Consider the following 16,832-nt stretch of genomic DNA (forward strand, 5'->3'; position numbering starts at 1 on the left):
ATGGTTATTAGGAGTCCTAGTCTTTTTCTAGGTATTGACAATAGCCTATAAAAGTGTCTTTATGTGTTCAACAAAATAAAAAAGTGAGATTTTAATAAAACTCCAACGGCTTATTTTAAGCTTTGAGGGCATGATTGCCTTCCCCCACCTAAGAGTAACTGTTTAGATAACCTGGGTGTGATTGCCTTCTCCCACCTTAAGAGTAGTTTCTTAGGATAACCTGGGTGTGATTGCCTAGAGTTTTGTCTTTAATTTTTTTTATAATTAATAAATTTTATTGAAATCAAAAGCGTCACCCCAAGTACACAGGATGTATACAAATGGGGACAAAACAGTCAATCATGCAAATTACAATGGTCTATCAAATCACAAATTTAATATAAAGAATAACAATCCACAAGAGACATCAAATTTATTTTAAGATCAGGCAAAGTTTTTTCATAATCCTCAAATAGCTAGTGAATGCAGAAACAGCTATCAAACAAATTAAAGATCCAATAAACCCTTAAACATCAAACCTAACTCAAGAACCCTTCAAAATCTGCATCAAGAAACCTAATCTAGTGCTGAATTCCTAAAAATCCTACATCAAAAATTGGTATCAAAGCCCATTCAAGCTTCTGTCTTGCATCATTAAGTACAACTTGCCAAACTTCTTTCTAAAGTTCGGATAGGCATTTCGAAATTTCTCCTGTATTCAATGCACATTTCCAAGAGTTCCCAAAGTTCCAATCTCGCCCAATCTTACTTTCCTCGACTAAAACCCCAAATTTACGCATGTGTTGCTACATGCTTTAATAAATTCACTTATACCCAGTTGGTAACACATTATCAAACCGCACTTATTTTTGAAAGTAAAGCTTTTTAAAACCTCATTCTTTTCTAGGTACATCTTTTTCAAACAACCCCATTTAAAAAAGAAAAAAGATGAAAAAAAATTTAATAGATTTTTACTTTATTTTTTCTTGTTTTTCATATGAAGGGTTTGTCGAGTTATTTAGATAAAAGGACAGAACTTTTGACAAACAACATGTGGGCACTCGAAACATCAAACAACAAAAGATAAGATTGTTAAACTCTGTATGTTATGACATTGATAAGAATAAGAAAAAAAATAAAAATAAAAACATAATAAAAATCTACGGTAATTGATAGTTGATAATGATGATGAGAATAAATAAAAGTTGAAGTCAAAAGTATTAGGGTATGTTTCAGAGAAGATGACGACGTCGTTTTTCAGCTTACCTGAGGAACCGGAAATCGATTGGACGATGATGACTTAGGAGAGAGAGAGCTTTGGGGTTTGGGGATTTTGTTTGTTTTCTTCTTTCTTAACGCAGCGAAAGAGAAAGAGCAGGAGCAAGAGGAGCAATTGCCTCTTTGATTCTACAAACTGTGAAAATTGGCACTATGTGACCCGGGTGAGATCACAAACGGCGTCGTGTTCAACCCCCTTTTGAACTTTAGTGGAATTGTAGCTTGTATTTTTTTTTTTCCCTAATTGAGCTTCTTCTATAAATCTAGTCATCACATTATTAATGGTGATTGAATTTTGATATTATAGTTAAGAAATCTTAAAACGTATATTTAAAGTTAAAATTAATTTTTATATATTTAGATTAGAGTGATGGAACTAATATATATATATTTATCAGCATTATGTTTGTGGGATGTACAAATAATTTCAATTCATTTTATCAGTTTCTCAAAAAAAAAAAAAAAACATTTTATAAAAAGTATATATATATTTTATGTTTGTGGGATGTACAAATAATTTCAATTCATTTTATCAGTTTCTCAAAAAAAAAAAAAAAAACATTTTATAAAAAGTATATATATATTTATTTAAATTCATATATGGCTAAGTGGTGAATTAACCACACCTTATATGTTTTTACCTTCACTAGTTCCCTATCCACCAGTCACCGCCATCTAGTAATCCCAAACGCCACTAGCCAAGTCTAGGACAGGGAGAAACTCATCTCAAATCACCCTAAACTTCATCAAGACACAGCACATCTCCAACCCGACCTTCAAGACTCAAAACAAAAATCCAATTTCGGCTTTTAGGTTAAAGTTGTCAATATTATACATGAGATCATTTTGATTTTAACAATAGAATGAAATGTTTTGATATTGGTCAATAATAGTATATCGTTAATTTTGAGATTTTTAATATATATATATATATATATATTTGGGCTTTTTTGTCTGCAAAATTACTAATTAGGTTTTTATATTTAGCCTTTACTAACATCTACTTTTTAGTTGATATACAAATACTTTACTTAATCTTCTCATTACATAATCATTTTTAATTGAAATTTTATCCATTTTAGTTTTGAATTTTTTTTTTGGCAAAAACAATATAACAAGTATTGTTAGTAAAATTCTATAATACATTCATCTGGAGAAAAAAATTAATCTTTTTATATAATCAAGAGTTGTTATATTGCAAGTTTGAACATCATTATGATTATTTTCCTTATCATATTTCCATTGTATTATATATGATCTATATATAAAATCGAACATATTTAACTTTTAGTTTACATCATAATGTTGTGTCACATAAATTTTTGATATCTCAAAATTTTACATGTCATTATATTAATATATATTTTTAATTGAATTAAAATTTTATTTTTAAACCCATCATTAGAATCTTAATAAATTATATTTTCTTAAGATTATAATACTATATATAATCTTATATACAAACACAATCATAGTAAATACTTAATACTAAAATATATAGTTCTATATACAATTACAATCATTATAACTGTCTATGCATAACTAACACAATTATCAAATTTCATATTTAAATAAAAAATAAAGCAAAAAAATTATATTATATTGAAATTGTCAGTACATTGCACAAGTTACCAACTAGTCTTATTACATTATCACTCTTTTTATGATAAATTCTCGTTGATTTGTTAGGTTCCATATAAATTTATCTCATATTTTTATATTCATAATAATAGATTTATCAAGAGATCCAATGTAAGATTTCAATAAATTTTTTTGTTCTTCTCTTTTCTTTTTTCCTTTATTTTTTCCTTTAAGTTTTTCATGTCTAGATCAATATTTTTTGTAAAGACCTTTAATTAAAAGAATACTTACAAAAAAAAGAAAAAGATTATCTACAATATAACACTATAATTTGACAAGAATAAAATAAATTTCAAAGCATTGAATATTATATTCTAATTTATCAAAACCACAACTATAACTTCATTTAACAACATAATAACCTAACAATCTCAACTTGCCACAAAGACGAATTTGATAAATAACTTGATAGATTAATAGTAACCAAACCAAGATTAATTTTAGATAGAGAATCATATAACATGGTTTATATATAAAATTTAACAAAAAAAAGAGAGACATTTTTTTTTTAATAAAAAAAAAAAGTGTTTTAATTTACCTTGAGAAAAGTGATACATGGTAAAGATTAATTGAAATCTAATTTTCTAAATTTAATTTTGGTGTTGAGAGAGAGAGAGAGAGAGAGAGAGATTATTTGGGTGCACCCATGTAAGAGAATGAATGGCTAATGTTAAAATTCTACTATGTGAGAGGCTGATTTATAAAAATTGAAATCTCAAGTCATTATGGAAAATTTATCATCAAATATATTTTTTTATATTTATATTTATTTTTAGTAATGTACTATTTTGGTCCCAAAACTTTATAATTTTTTTTTTATCATCCTTAAACTTTAAAAGTTATTTGCCATCCTTAAACTTTGTAAAGAGTTTACGGAAGAAAAAAAGAATCTTTTTTTAAGATTTAATGACAGAATGTAAATCATTTTCAATAGTTTAAGTATGAAGGTAAACTTTTTGGTAGTTTTGGGATGATTTTTTTTTTTGGTTGAAGTTAAGGGACAAAAAAACAATTTTTTGGTTAAATTTAGGGACCAAAAGAGTATTTTACTTTTTTTTTTTTGGTGAAACAGTTTAGGATTTCAATTGAGTTTGATTTCTACTCACCTAATATATATATATTAAAAAACTAATATTAATATAAACATTTTAGGGCCTTTTTTTATTGGATGCCCTAGGCAATGGCCTAAGTGGCCTTGCCCAATAATAAGATTGTTATCCTTTAACTATCTTAATGCACTTGATGAGGTTGAAGCCACTTACTATCCTACCCTTTTTTCTTACTTACATTCAAAATAGCATTAAAAATTTAAAATCCCCAAAATAAGTTTTCAAATATCAAATACAAGTTTCCAAGTGTCCAAAAGAAGTCCAAGTGTTCAAAAGAAGTCCAACTGTCCAAGAGATGTCATATTTCAAAAGAAGTATCCAAAAGAAGTCCATGTGTCCAAGAGGGCGACGAAGGCAGCAAAGGGAGAAGAGGGTGGTGAAGGTGGAAGGAGAGGGCGGTGGTGGTTGGGCTTAGTTCGACAGTGGAGGTAGTTGGAGAGAGAGAGAGAGAGAGAGAGAGAGAGAGGGTTTCGTGAGGGAGTGAGAGAGAAAGGGAGTGATCAAGTGAGGAAGGCAATGGGTGGTTGGGCTTTGAGAGAGAGAGCTGAATGAAAATTTGGGGAAACAAAATTTTGTGTAAGAAGGATAAAAAAATATTTGGGGAAAATTTGACCTATTGCAGTAGTTTAGATGCATTACTAAAGGTATTGTCACTATTTCAGTATATAGCGATGTTTTAAAAACGTCGCTATAATGTTTTGTCTAATACCTATTTCGGCAAGTTATAAAAATGTTGCTATAGTCTAGGAGCACGCTGCTGAAAATATAACAGTTGCGGCGTTTTAAAAAAATGCTGTTATTATTTTGGGCTATTGCGACGTTTTTAAAAAAAGTTGTTATATACCCCCTCTTTAGTGGCGCTAGGAAAAAACGCTGCAATATACCTCTTTTAGCGGTAGTTTTGAAAATGTCACCAAAAAAAAGAAAAAAAGAAAAAAAAGTCACCTGAACTCAAATTTCTTGTGGTGGTTTTTATAAACTGGAAATAGTAGTGTGTGTAACATGCTATGTGCAAGAAGTTTTTCGCTTTCATGATAGCAATCCTCCAAGCGTTCAAGAAAAGTTCAGGACAACTCTCTAAGTGTACAAGAAATGTCATTCTCATCAAATCAACACTCCAAGTGTCATCTGATCAAAAAAAAAAAAAAAAAAAAAAACACTCCAAGTGTCCAGAAACTCTACTTTAATCAACACTCCAAGTGTCATCTGAACAAAAAAAAAAAAAAAAAAAAAAAACACTCCAAGTGTCCAGAAACTCTACTTGCATGCAAGTAATATGTGGCTACGAGACCACATTCGGACATGCATATGCCCCCAAAAATTGGCTATAAAACAGACTTTCAAGAAGTACTTTAGGCTCATCTGTTACAATATTTTCTAGTTAACTAGAAAAATATTGTGGTCTAGTTGAAGATAAGATATTAACAAACTAAAATATTTTCTCTCTTATCTTCCACTCTTGATAAATCCAAGTGCTGGGTTTAAGTTGTGGTCTAGTTGCCAGTATTTTCAGGGTTGGTGAATATCTTCAAAAGTTTAAATTTTAATATTTAAAATTTTATAAATATTAAATCAGCATGTGACAATGCACCCATCTATTACAATATTGTGGGTTGGTGAATTTCTTCAAATTTTTTGGAGGCCGTTTTTTAAAGGTTATGGTAAAATTTCTTGTATTGGGCCAAAATTTGTTTGCCATTCAAGAAACTACTAGGATGAATTTATAAATTTTTGGGTTTTCTCTGGATCATTTGGAATGAAAATTATGAAATGCCATTTGGATGGAAAATTATGGACAATTGATGTGAGATTTGATTATTGATCATATTTTGGGTCAATTGTAAAGAAAGGATGACAACTTGACCTGGTACTATGAAAGCAATTTTATGTCTTTTTTTTTTCTTCAGAAATTTGTATTTGCCAAGAAGAACCACTAATTATGTCAAAATTTGAGAATACTGATGCATTACCTAATCGGCTTAAAAGCTCTTTTTATTTATTTATTTTATATTAGAATTGGGAATCATTCCCTTTTTTTTTTGCTGAATGGGTATCATTCCATTAAAATGCTTTGTTTAGTGATTTGTAATTAATTAATAGTCTAAGTATTTCCCTTTCTAATTAAATAATTTTTTTAAACATAAAAGGAAAAACAAATCCAAGGGGATTTCATTTTTCTAATTTTTCTTTTGTCTAATAACTCTTGAATTTCTTTCTTGCAATATTTCATCAATTCCTGATTCATTTGAATGGGTCTTGCTTTGGTTGGTAAATCTTTCTCGTTGAAGTCTTTTTCATAGGTTGATTCAATATCGTGTTCTACAGTTCCAAAAGGCATTTAGGAGGTTCGAACAAACTTCATTTTCAATTTTAAATTTAAATTCTTCAACTTTTTATTGTATATTCAAGTTTTCGATTACTTGATATTGTAATTCTTGTATTTATTTGCTTTTCCTTCCTTGCTATTCTCTCTTTTTATTGTATCAATGTGTTTTGAAATTGAATATTGTTTTAGTAAAGTGATCTTTCCCTTGAAGGGCAAGTAAAAACTTGAATTTTACTTCTTGTCCTAAGACATGTTATTCACTGCTAGTATGGAATGGGTATAATAAGGCTAAGAAGGGACTTCCCAATATTACTTTTGAGGTGATGTTCTTTACTAATATAAAAGTAGTTTTTAAAGCATTAGTTATAGCATTATTACACACGAGAATTTGAAAGTTTATAATTGATTTTTAGTATCAAACTTCAAACTACTTGCTTGGGACAAAGTTTCCGTTTGTCTTTTAGTTGTAAGACATTAACTTTCACATTTTAAGATTTTCAAAATTTAAGGTCGTTCACAAATTAAATTCAAGATTGATGTTTTTACAAATAAGAACCAAAACATATGAGTACTTAACTCTTCTTTTCTTTTGGACCACATGAAGGGGGACAATGCTGTGATCATATAAAAATTTATGTAATAAGCTTACAAAAATCTTAGAAACCCAAAGATAACCATAGACTGTGAAAAACCAGAATCATAGACAGAACTATCTCTCTGATGAATCTATCTGTTCCTGAATAAACATTCCATTTTCCTCAACTTTCTGCCAAAGTTGTCTTGCTTGACATTTACAACTCTGGCTCCGGTTCAAGCAGCTGACTTTTATGTTATTTCTTGCATCATCCAAAACTCCAGTTCCAAGATTCCAAACCGGTCATCATTATTTGACATCGAACAGCGCAAAATGTATTCCTTGCAAGCTGAAGTATATAGAATGCAGCATTGTGCTCATTGGCATAACCTCAGGCCAACACTTGAGGAACATTGGCCAGTGATGCTTGTATCTTCTCCTCTGAAAATGAAAGGTCAACCATATTTCCTTGCAAATACTTCTCATACGATGGCAGGTCAAAATGGCCATGTCCACACATTGCTGTGAGAATAACCTTTGATTCTCCAGTCTCTCTACAACGAAGAGCTTCCCTAATGGTTGCAGCTATTGCATGAGTTGGCTCCGGGGCTGGTATCAACCCTTCTGACCTAGCGAATTGTATAGCACCTGCAGCAAAGGAAAGGAACAATCATAGCCTGTCTTCTCTTTTTCCCAAATAATTGTTCCATGCATATACCCAATTTCCAGAAGTATGATCCATTTTCTAGAGTGCCTAAGATGGTCATTATTAGTTTAAATCCAGCAGATTGTGAAATACCTCGAAAGCATTCTGTCTGTGGAATTGCAATTGCTTCCATATAACCCAATTCATAGACATGTGAAATCAATGGTGCCATGCCATGGTAACGCAATCCCCCTGTAGAATGAAAAGTAAATTGTTGATGGACAAGAAAATGTAACAAATCTGAGTTTGTAATACCACCAATACATTACCAGCATGAATTGGGTCTGGAATGAAGTCATGCCCAAGAGTATGCATCTTCATCAATGGAGTCATTCCTGCTGTATCACCATAGTCATATGCATACACACCTCTGGTCAATGAAGGACACGCTGTCGGTTCAACTGCTCTTATAATAGGGTTGATTTTCCCATTGAGCTTCTCTCGGATAAATGGAAAACTGAGCCCTGCAAAATTAGACCCACCACCTGTACATCCTATGATCAAATCTGGGGTTTCACCTATAGCTTCCATTTGTTTTAGACACTCCTCACCAATCACAGTCTGGTGGAGCAAAACATGATTTAGAACACTCCCCAGACAATACTTGGTATCAGCATTTGTAGCTGCAACCTCAACAGCTTCTGAAATAGCTATTCCTAGACTTCCTGGGCTTGATGGATCCATTTGAAGAATTTTCCTACCAGCGTCAGTAATGTTAGATGGAGATGGGTGTACTTTTGCACCCCAAGTTTGCATCATTAGTCTTCGATATGGTTTTTGATCATAAGAAGCACGGACTTGCCACACCTACTTGCAGATTGGAATAATTATTATGTACTCTATATCAAGGAAAAATAATAAAAATTCAAATGATACTTCCAACCACAGGTTTGAATGGTCCAATTTGGACCAGACTGCACTACACAGGACTACAAGAAGTAAGTGGGGATTGTGAGTGGTATCACAAAGATTGGCTCAGATGGCTCTTATTTAATAGCATAATAGTAGCTATATCTTTTGCACATCAGATGAGGAAAATATACAATTTTAGACCCGACATATTCAACCTCTCAATTTATACAGTTATATGATATGTTCATGACAGTTTAACCTGTTGAGCAAGCTAATCACATCAATAACCCAATTTGAATTCAGCCCTTCTTAAAATTTATTGAAATGGGTCGGCTTTTCTAAATAAAAGTGTTCCTTACCTCACATCCAAGTCCAAATAAGCTACATGCAAAGGCCAGTGAACTTCCCCATTGACCAGCACCAGTTTCTGTCACAATATTCTTAATACCTTGCTGAGCATTATACCAGACTTGTGGGATTGCAGTGTTGGGCTTGTGTGATCCAGCAGGGCTGTTACCTTCGTACTTGTAGTAAATTCTGGCTGGTGTGTCGAGAAGCTTTTCCAACCTCTTGGCTCTAAATTCAATTGAAGAATATAAGATACTTCTTGCCATGGCTGACGAAGAAAATTTCCAAGGACAAGAAAATAAAACCAATATATAATAGTAAAACAAACCTGATCAGAGGTGTTGGACGCCATAGACTGTAAACATCAAGAACTTCATCTGGAATGTCTATGAAATTCTCAGTGCTTGCCTCCTGCTTAATCAGCTCATCAGGAAACAAAGCAGATAAATCTTCAGGTTTGACTGGTTCCAAAGTCTTAGGATGCAAATAAGGAGGAGGTTTCACTGGAAGATCTGCAATCAGATTGTACCACTGACGGGGAATTTCAACTGCTTTTAAATTAGCACCCAAAGCTGCTCTTGCTCTATAGCCATTTGATAGCCTAAGATACATAGGCTTTGTCTTTACTGAAAAATGCCGAAGCCATTGCTTCTCAACTGAAGGGACATAAGTAGATGAAGAGTAAGATGATAACATACACCAATCACTAGTGCGCAACCAAAAACTCTAAGATTAACCAGATACCATTTTGATGGGTTTATATTTAAAGTAAATAACTTGCAAGCCATGTTGACTTGTGGGAAAATTATGTCAAAATGTCTTTTCAATGAGTTATTTCAGATTTTTATGGAATTAGATTGATAATGGAAATGGATTTTTCCTAGAATACAACATAGGAAGTATACATATTGGTGGTATTACAATCAGAAAGCACCAGTAAAGGGTAGATGCTACAGTAAATTTATTAAGTTACTTGGAGAAATATGATTTCAATCTACTCAAATTTTCCCTCTATGTTTTGCTCTCATTGTACATGCTCTCCAGTTTGCTTCTTCAATTGAAAACCACCAACAGAAGGAGCTTCATACTCTATATATAGTGAAATCTACAAAACAATGAGGTGTTATGCAACATTAGTTGGAGAAACCTACTAAACACTAGAGATCTCATAGCCAAATGCTTTGAGACCAAAAGTGTGAAAGGCCTTCTCGTTAGAACTTTGTGGGACAGACTATTAACGCAGGTAAAATACAAACTAACCTTTCACCCAGAAAAATAAAGTGAAAGAAAAAGTTTTATGGTTTTCTATGCCCCATTTGGAGCTATTTAATCATGTTTTTCCAAGCATATTGACATAGCTTCAGTGTTTACTATCATCTGTAGAGACACTTACATCTTGAATGATGGGATTTTGCATTAAGAGAATATATTTCCGCGGAACTTCCAAAGCTGCCCCAAGTAGTTTTCACTTCTATTATACAGAAGATTAAGTTCTAACTTATATAGTGGACCATAAAGAAATACTGACTCAACTTGCCACTGAATTAAATGTGTTGATATCATGAGATTTTACCATAACCTCAAGACACCCTCCCCTGATTTTGTTGCAGCATGATGAGACAAATATGGTAGGAAAAAATGCCAGACGGTAATCAAGTGAACACTAATCAGTAAACAACACAGATGTCTGTTGTCCCTATATCGAAAAAATTTTACTTCAGTTTTTTATGGAGATCATATTCGACATAACATACTTATTTTCTGTTTGGCTAATGGCCTTACTTTTGTACAATTTAAGTTGCATTTATCACTGCTTCCTACTTGAAAGCAACTACTGTAAGAATCATGTTTTGACATGGACATTTTAGAATTTTGGTACTCTTCCCCTAGAAAACTTCTTCAGCTTGAATTTACAACTTGTAAGCCAGTACCTTTCTGTTTCAGTTGCATTCTCAAGACTATGTGGGCAAATGGAAAGACCATTTGCTTGAAGTGTTCTTTTCAATCCTGAATAATTCTTATAATCCATTCTATACAATAGTTCCACCTAAATGCAGATCCATCATCCATACTTTCACCTTCCCATTGGCATCAATTTCCTACTTGGGTTCAATTCGTTTCTTAAAAAGAAATAAAACTACATACAAAAATGCTTAAACACATTTAGGTGATTCCCACACAGTAGTAGGCGAGGTAAGAGTACTGCATCAATGATCATTAACAAAGCTAGCTATCACCTAAAAGATCATAAACAAGTATTGAAATCACATCCTAGAGTTATAAAGTTAAAAAGGCTCAAATAATCATGTCTGCCATGATTTCAGAACCAAGAAGTGCATAAAACCAATCTGAGTTGACCAAAATTTCCAGTAGCAACTAAAATGTCAGCCATTCATGACAAAAACAAACTTCAATCAGCAAAACTGAACTAGTTATTACTTAATAACCTGGGTTTGTACCAAATCACATAATAAAGCAGCTAAAAACCTAAACCAAATTATGTATCAAAAAGGAAAAAAAGTAGAGTAGGAGAAAGTTACCTCTTCCTCTTGTTGCAAGTGAACTAGGAACTGGGTTTCCAAAGAAAATAGAGTCAGTGGCCATTTGAACCTTTTCCTCTTCTGGGTTTAGTTCCAACTTCCCAGGTATGAGTTTGGGGTTTTTAATGTTTATAGTGGTTCAAAACATAGCAACGGTGGCCATTGGGAATGGCCATGGGCATTTATGAGGAAGCAGTTAGTCAAAACTTGATATATCTGACTTATTGATTCCATTATATAAACATGCACATGCGGTCAGCTTTCACAAAAGACAAACAAAAAAATAGGAACCAAAGGGTAAGGGTCCGTTTGGTTTGTATTTTCAAACAACATTTTTTAGTTTTTAAACAGCATTTTATGTATTTTAACACACTTTTTCAACCACACGTATTTCAAAAAACTACAAACAACAATTTTCAAACTACTATACCAAACACCCCCTAATTATCAAATATTCCTAAGAATTATAAATGTTTTTTTTTTTTCCAAATAACAGTGAGTTTTATTAATTAAACTCTTATATAATAATAAATTTTACAAATTAAATTTATAGTAGAATTCATAATTTATATAAAAAAATGTATTTATATTAAAGGTTTTGTAACTGAATTGACACATTCTCATACACAAAATACTTAAAAATCTTAAAAAAAATAATTCGAATTAGCGAGATTAGCAATATTTTATAATTATTTCTAAATAAAAAAATATATGCATTTATGATTCTCTCGTATTCAATAATTTTTCCTCGTTTATTAAACTTGTTTGTGCGGTGCCACTCACAGTCTGCTGACAGGGGGGTTGAAGTACAAATGGGTCGCTTGAGAACTGAGTTTTTATTTTTTGGCTGAATAGAACTGAGATTATCATGATGCTTGTTAAATTTCCTCCCAATAATAATTCCGAAATCTTCCATAACTCTATAGTTGAGCTAAGTTGGTGAATTCCTGTTCCATAAATTATTTATCTATAAAAAAAACACGTACGAATTTTAAAAATAAATTATGAATGTTCACACTAAATATAAGTAATACGTATGTTGAATTAAAAAAAAAAAAAATTATATCATTAGCTAAATGGTCCATGACATCTAATCTATAACTCTCTTATTTAAAAAACAAACATTCATCTGATTCCCCTCATTTCTTCAACATTTAATTTAGCCACCTCCTCCTCCAATTAATTGAAGAATGCGAGGAGATAGAGACAGGAAATAAAGAATGCGAGGATAGAATGCGAGGATAGAGTCCAGGCTACCAACGTAAAAGGAGGATGTTGGCACGAGGAGATAGAGACAGGAAATAAAGAGGTCCCACCTTTTAAGTTTGAATACGGGCCAAAGGAAAAGGTAGTGGGGGATTCTGTGGGCTCGGATACGACATGTAATGTGGAGGGCCCTATGGCCATGACTTATGAGATGGAAACGGGCTGGGTTGCGGAGACTTTAGGCCCATCTAGTGGCCATTGGAAAAGAAGGGCCCAGGCGGGCCAGACAAAAGGAAAAGGGAAGGAAGTAAGCCCGGTTAAGCAGAAAAGGAATATGATAAATCCTTTAGGCGTGTTAGACCAGAATGTTCTGGTGAGAAAACGAAGAAAAGTGGAGAAGCAGGGAGGCTGTGATGCTGAGAAACAAAATGAGATGGTTGGCGGTGTGGCGGTGGCTGCTATGCAGCACCGCCGAGCCTCATGAGTCTCCTTGCATGGAACTGCCGAGGCCTTGGGTCAGCCTCGGCGGTGCGTTCGCTCACCGATATGGTGAAAGAAACTGACCCAGTCTTGGTGTTCTTATCAGAGACCAAGGCAAGGCTAAATAGAATAAAAGGCCTTCAAAGGAAGCTCAACCTGACCCAGGGAATCACAGTGCCTTGTGACGGTAGGAGTGGAGGGCTGGCGATGATGTGGAAAGAAGGGGCTGAGGTGTGGTTCAAAAGTTGCTCCAATTCGCATATCAACGTGGTGGTTTGTGAGGAAAAGGGAGCTCAACCGTGGCGGGCAACGGGGTTTTATGGTCACCCTGATGCAGGTATGAGATTTATTTCTTGGAATTTAATTAAATCGCTTAAGAGGCAGTGTGATCTCCCGTGGGTTATTTTTGGGGACTTTAACGAAATTGTTAAGTCAGATGAGAAGTTAGGGTGGTTAGATAGGGATGCAAGACAAATGGAGGGATTTAGGGAATGCTTGGCTGATTGTGGTCTAGTTGATTTGGGCTTTGTGGGGCAACGCTATACGTGGTGTAATGGAAGAATTGGGGAGCAACGTACTATGGTTAGATTAGACAGGATGGTGGCAAATGAGAGGTGGCGGAATATGTTTAGGGAGGCAAAAGTGTATCATAGAGCAATGGCGGTGTCCGACCATTGTTTGCTTAATTTGTCTCTCAGACGGAAGGCAAGTAGAAAGGGAGGAAGAAAACGTTTCATGTTTGAAGCAATGTGGACTAGGGAGGAGGGGTGCAGAAAGGTGATTGAAGAGGCATGGGATCCGTTGAACTGTAACCCGGATGTGCAGGTCCAAGATAGGCTAAAGTGTTGCAAAGAAAACCTGCAAACCTGGAACAAGGGGGTCTTTGGCAATGTAAATAAGATACTGAAGCTGAAGCAGAATCGTCTTCAACATTTGGAAATGCTGAACTTACTACATGAACCAGCAGAGGAAATTAAAGCATTAAAAAAGGAGATAAACGAATTAATGCTTCGGGAAGAAATGATGTGGAACCAGAGATCTAGGGCATTGTGGGTTAAGTGCGGGGACAGAAACACGAAGTTCTTTCATGAAACGGCAAACAATAGACGCAGGAAAAATAGGATTGAGGGCTTATGTGATAATGAGGGCAGGTGGCGGGAGGATAAGGAAGAGGTTGAAGGTATAATTCTGGATTATTTCAGGGAAATATACAGCACAAGTTACCCTGAGGAGTTCGGACTTAGTCTTGGAGCAATAGATAAGAGAGTTACAGATGATATGAACGGTGCTCTCCTAAAAGAATTTAGAGAAGAGGAGGTAAGGCGTGCCCTGAAGCAAATGCATCCGACAAAGTCTCCAGGCCCAGATGGTATGTCTCCTATTTTCTTCCAAAAATATTGGGATGTTGTGGGTCCTCAGGTAGTGAACTGTGTGCTCAAGACTCTTAATACTGGTGTTATGCCAAATGAATTAAATGATACATATATATGTCTGATCCCCAAAGTTAACTGCCCTCAAAAGATTACGGAGTTTCGTCCAATTAGCTTGTGTAATGTTATATATAAAATGGTATCAAAAGTGTTGGCGAACAGGTTGAAGAAAGTCCTCCCAGCAGTTATTAGCGAGGCCCAAAGTGCATTTGTACCAGGGAGACAGATTACAGACAATGTCTTGGTGGCCTTCGAAACCATGCACTGTATAAATCAGAAAAGGAAGGGAAAAAAGGGGCTGATGGCAATCAAGTTGGACATGAGCAAGGCATACGATCGGGTAGAATGGGCCTATTTGGAGGCGATTATGCGCAGATTGGGTTTTCAAGAAAGGTGGATCTCTTTGATGATGATGTGCGTGAATACAGTTTCATACTCCGTGCTTGTGAACGGGGAGCCAAAGGGTAAGATTGTTCCTACTCGAGGGTTGAGGCAGGGAGACCCAATCTCTCCGTACCTCTTCCTGTTGTGTGCTGAGGGCCTCTCGGCCATGCTTAGGTTGGCTGAAAATGGTGGGATTCTAAGAGGCATATCGGTGTGTAAACGAGCTCCAGTGGTCTCTCATTTGCTTTTTGCAGACGACTGTATAGTTTTTTGCAATGCTACGAAGGAGGAAGGAGTTAGAGTTATGAAAATTCTTGAGGATTACGAAAGGCAGTCTGGACAGAAGCTAAATAGGGAGAAGACTTCTCTCTTTTTCAGCAAGAATACGTGTGAGGAGGTTAAAGAAGAAGTGAGAGACATGTTTGGGGCCCAGATCATCCACCAACATGAGCGATACCTAGGGTTGCCACCTTTGGTGGGAAGGGGAAAAAAGAAAGCCTTCCAGCGTATACTGGATCAGGTTGGCCAAAAAGTTGCGGGATGGAGAGGAAAGTTGCTGTCTATGGCTGGCCGGGAAATCCTTATAAAGGCTGTTGCCCAAACTACTCCTATGTACACTATGAATTGTTTCAAACTTCCAGATTCGTTGTGTAATGAGCTTAACTCTTTAATTAGAAACTTTTGGTGGGGCCAAAGGGAAAAGGAGAGAAAACTTGCATGGATAGCTTAGGAGAAGATGTGTACACCAAAAGCCGATGGGGGGATGGGCTTCAAGGATCTTAAAGCCTTTAACCTTGCGCTGCTTGCAAAACAGGGGTGGCGGCTAACTCAAAACACTCAGTCACTTGCCCATAGAGTGTTAAAAGCAAGGTATTTCCCGGAATCAAATTTTTTGGAGGCTCATTTGGGTAAGAATCCGTCGTATACTTGGAGGAGCTTGATGGCGGCAAAAGAAGTTCTCCGAAGAGGTTTAAGATGGAATATTGGGAATGGGCGAAGAACGAGGATATGGGCAGATAGGTGGATCCCAATCCCAAATTCTTTCATGGTTGCAAGTCCTAGGCCCCAAAATTTTGGGGGTGAATTAGTGGAGACCCTTCTGGACCGTGAATCAGGGGGCTGGGACATTAGTGCAGTAAAGAGGCTTTTCTTACCCTATGAAGCAGAGGCGATTTTGAGCATTCCAATTAGTCCTAGTTTTCCGGAGGATGCAATGATCTGGGCTTGGACGAAAAAAGGCGAATTCTCGGTGAAAAGCGCATATCAGGTAGCATATAAGTGGCTGGCCGAAGACAGAGGAAGGGAGGCAGAAGGTGAGGAATCAAACCCGAGAAGAAAGAAGGAATTTTGGAAAGCCATTTGGGATTTAAATTGCCCAAGCAAAGTCAAACTGTTCATGTGGAGGGCCTGTAAAAACATACTCCCTACAAACCATTGCCTTTGGCGTCGAAAAGTGTCTAGGGATGACGAGTGTGTGCTCTGTGGGTTGAGCGAATCTTCGGGGCATGCTTTGTGGGACTGTTGGTTGGCAGGGGCTGTATGGAAGGAAACAAAGATGTTTTTACCCAGGGTGAGCCATCCTCATCACGAGTTTATTGACGTAATATGGAAAATTTGGGAGGACCAAAAGGAAATAGAGTGGGAGCGCCTGGCGTGTACAGCGTGGTGTATTTGGAAGAATAGAAATGCGGCTAAATTTGAAGGCAAGACCAAACAAGCAAAGGAGATTGTCTCTGAAGCAAACACTCTGGTGGAGGAGTTTAAGGAGCTGTTTGAAGCTCCAAGACAGAGAGCGCCACCGAGAATAGTCGGGTGGACTCCTCCACGTGAAGGTTGGTATAAGGTAAATGTCGATGGCGCGTTGTTTAAAGAGTCGGGTAGCTGTGGAATAGGAGTTGTTATCAGAAATGAAAGGGGTTTCCTCATGGGAGCTATGAGTAAAAAGATGAATTTACCTTTGGGAGCGTTGGAAGTGGAAG

The 16,832-nt window shown here is 35.5% G+C and overlaps 1 protein-coding gene across 1 annotated transcript; it reads right to left on the reverse strand.

Annotated features, from left to right (window-relative positions):
* Positions 1-6,827: 6,827 nt before the first annotated feature.
* Positions 6,828-11,570, reverse strand: LOC112017881 (uncharacterized). The gene is made up of 6 exons (XM_024050342.2): positions 11,354-11,570; positions 9,142-9,469; positions 8,825-9,041; positions 7,883-8,420; positions 7,707-7,805; positions 6,828-7,555 (listed from the first exon to the last, which is right to left on the reverse strand). Exons 1-6 carry the CDS (start codon positions 11,415-11,417, stop codon positions 7,299-7,301), a joined length of 1,503 nt encoding a protein of 500 aa, XP_023906110.1. The 5' UTR covers positions 11,418-11,570; the 3' UTR covers positions 6,828-7,298.
* Between the last annotated feature and the right edge of the window lie 5,262 nt (positions 11,571-16,832).

Source organism: Quercus suber, unplaced genomic scaffold (assembly GCF_002906115.3).
Source record: "Quercus suber isolate HL8 unplaced genomic scaffold, Cork oak 2.0 scaffold_818, whole genome shotgun sequence".
In the NCBI taxonomy this organism is placed as follows: domain Eukaryota; kingdom Viridiplantae; phylum Streptophyta; class Magnoliopsida; order Fagales; family Fagaceae; genus Quercus; species Quercus suber.

Bases quoted from the DNA above. Each gene is read 5' to 3' on its own strand.
- LOC112017881 (XM_024050342.2), bottom strand. From the start codon at position 11,417: ATGGCCACTGACTCTATTTTCTTTGGAAACCCAGTTCCTAGTTCACTT. The intron at 9,470-11,353 runs GTAACTTTCTCC...ATGTCCCTTCAG, and splicing joins ACTTGCAACAAGAGGAAGAG to TTGAGAAGCAATGGCTTCGG. The intron at 7,556-7,706 runs GTATTTCACAAT...CCTTTGCTGCAG, and splicing joins ACAGACAGAATGCTTTCGAG to GTGCTATACAATTCGCTAGG.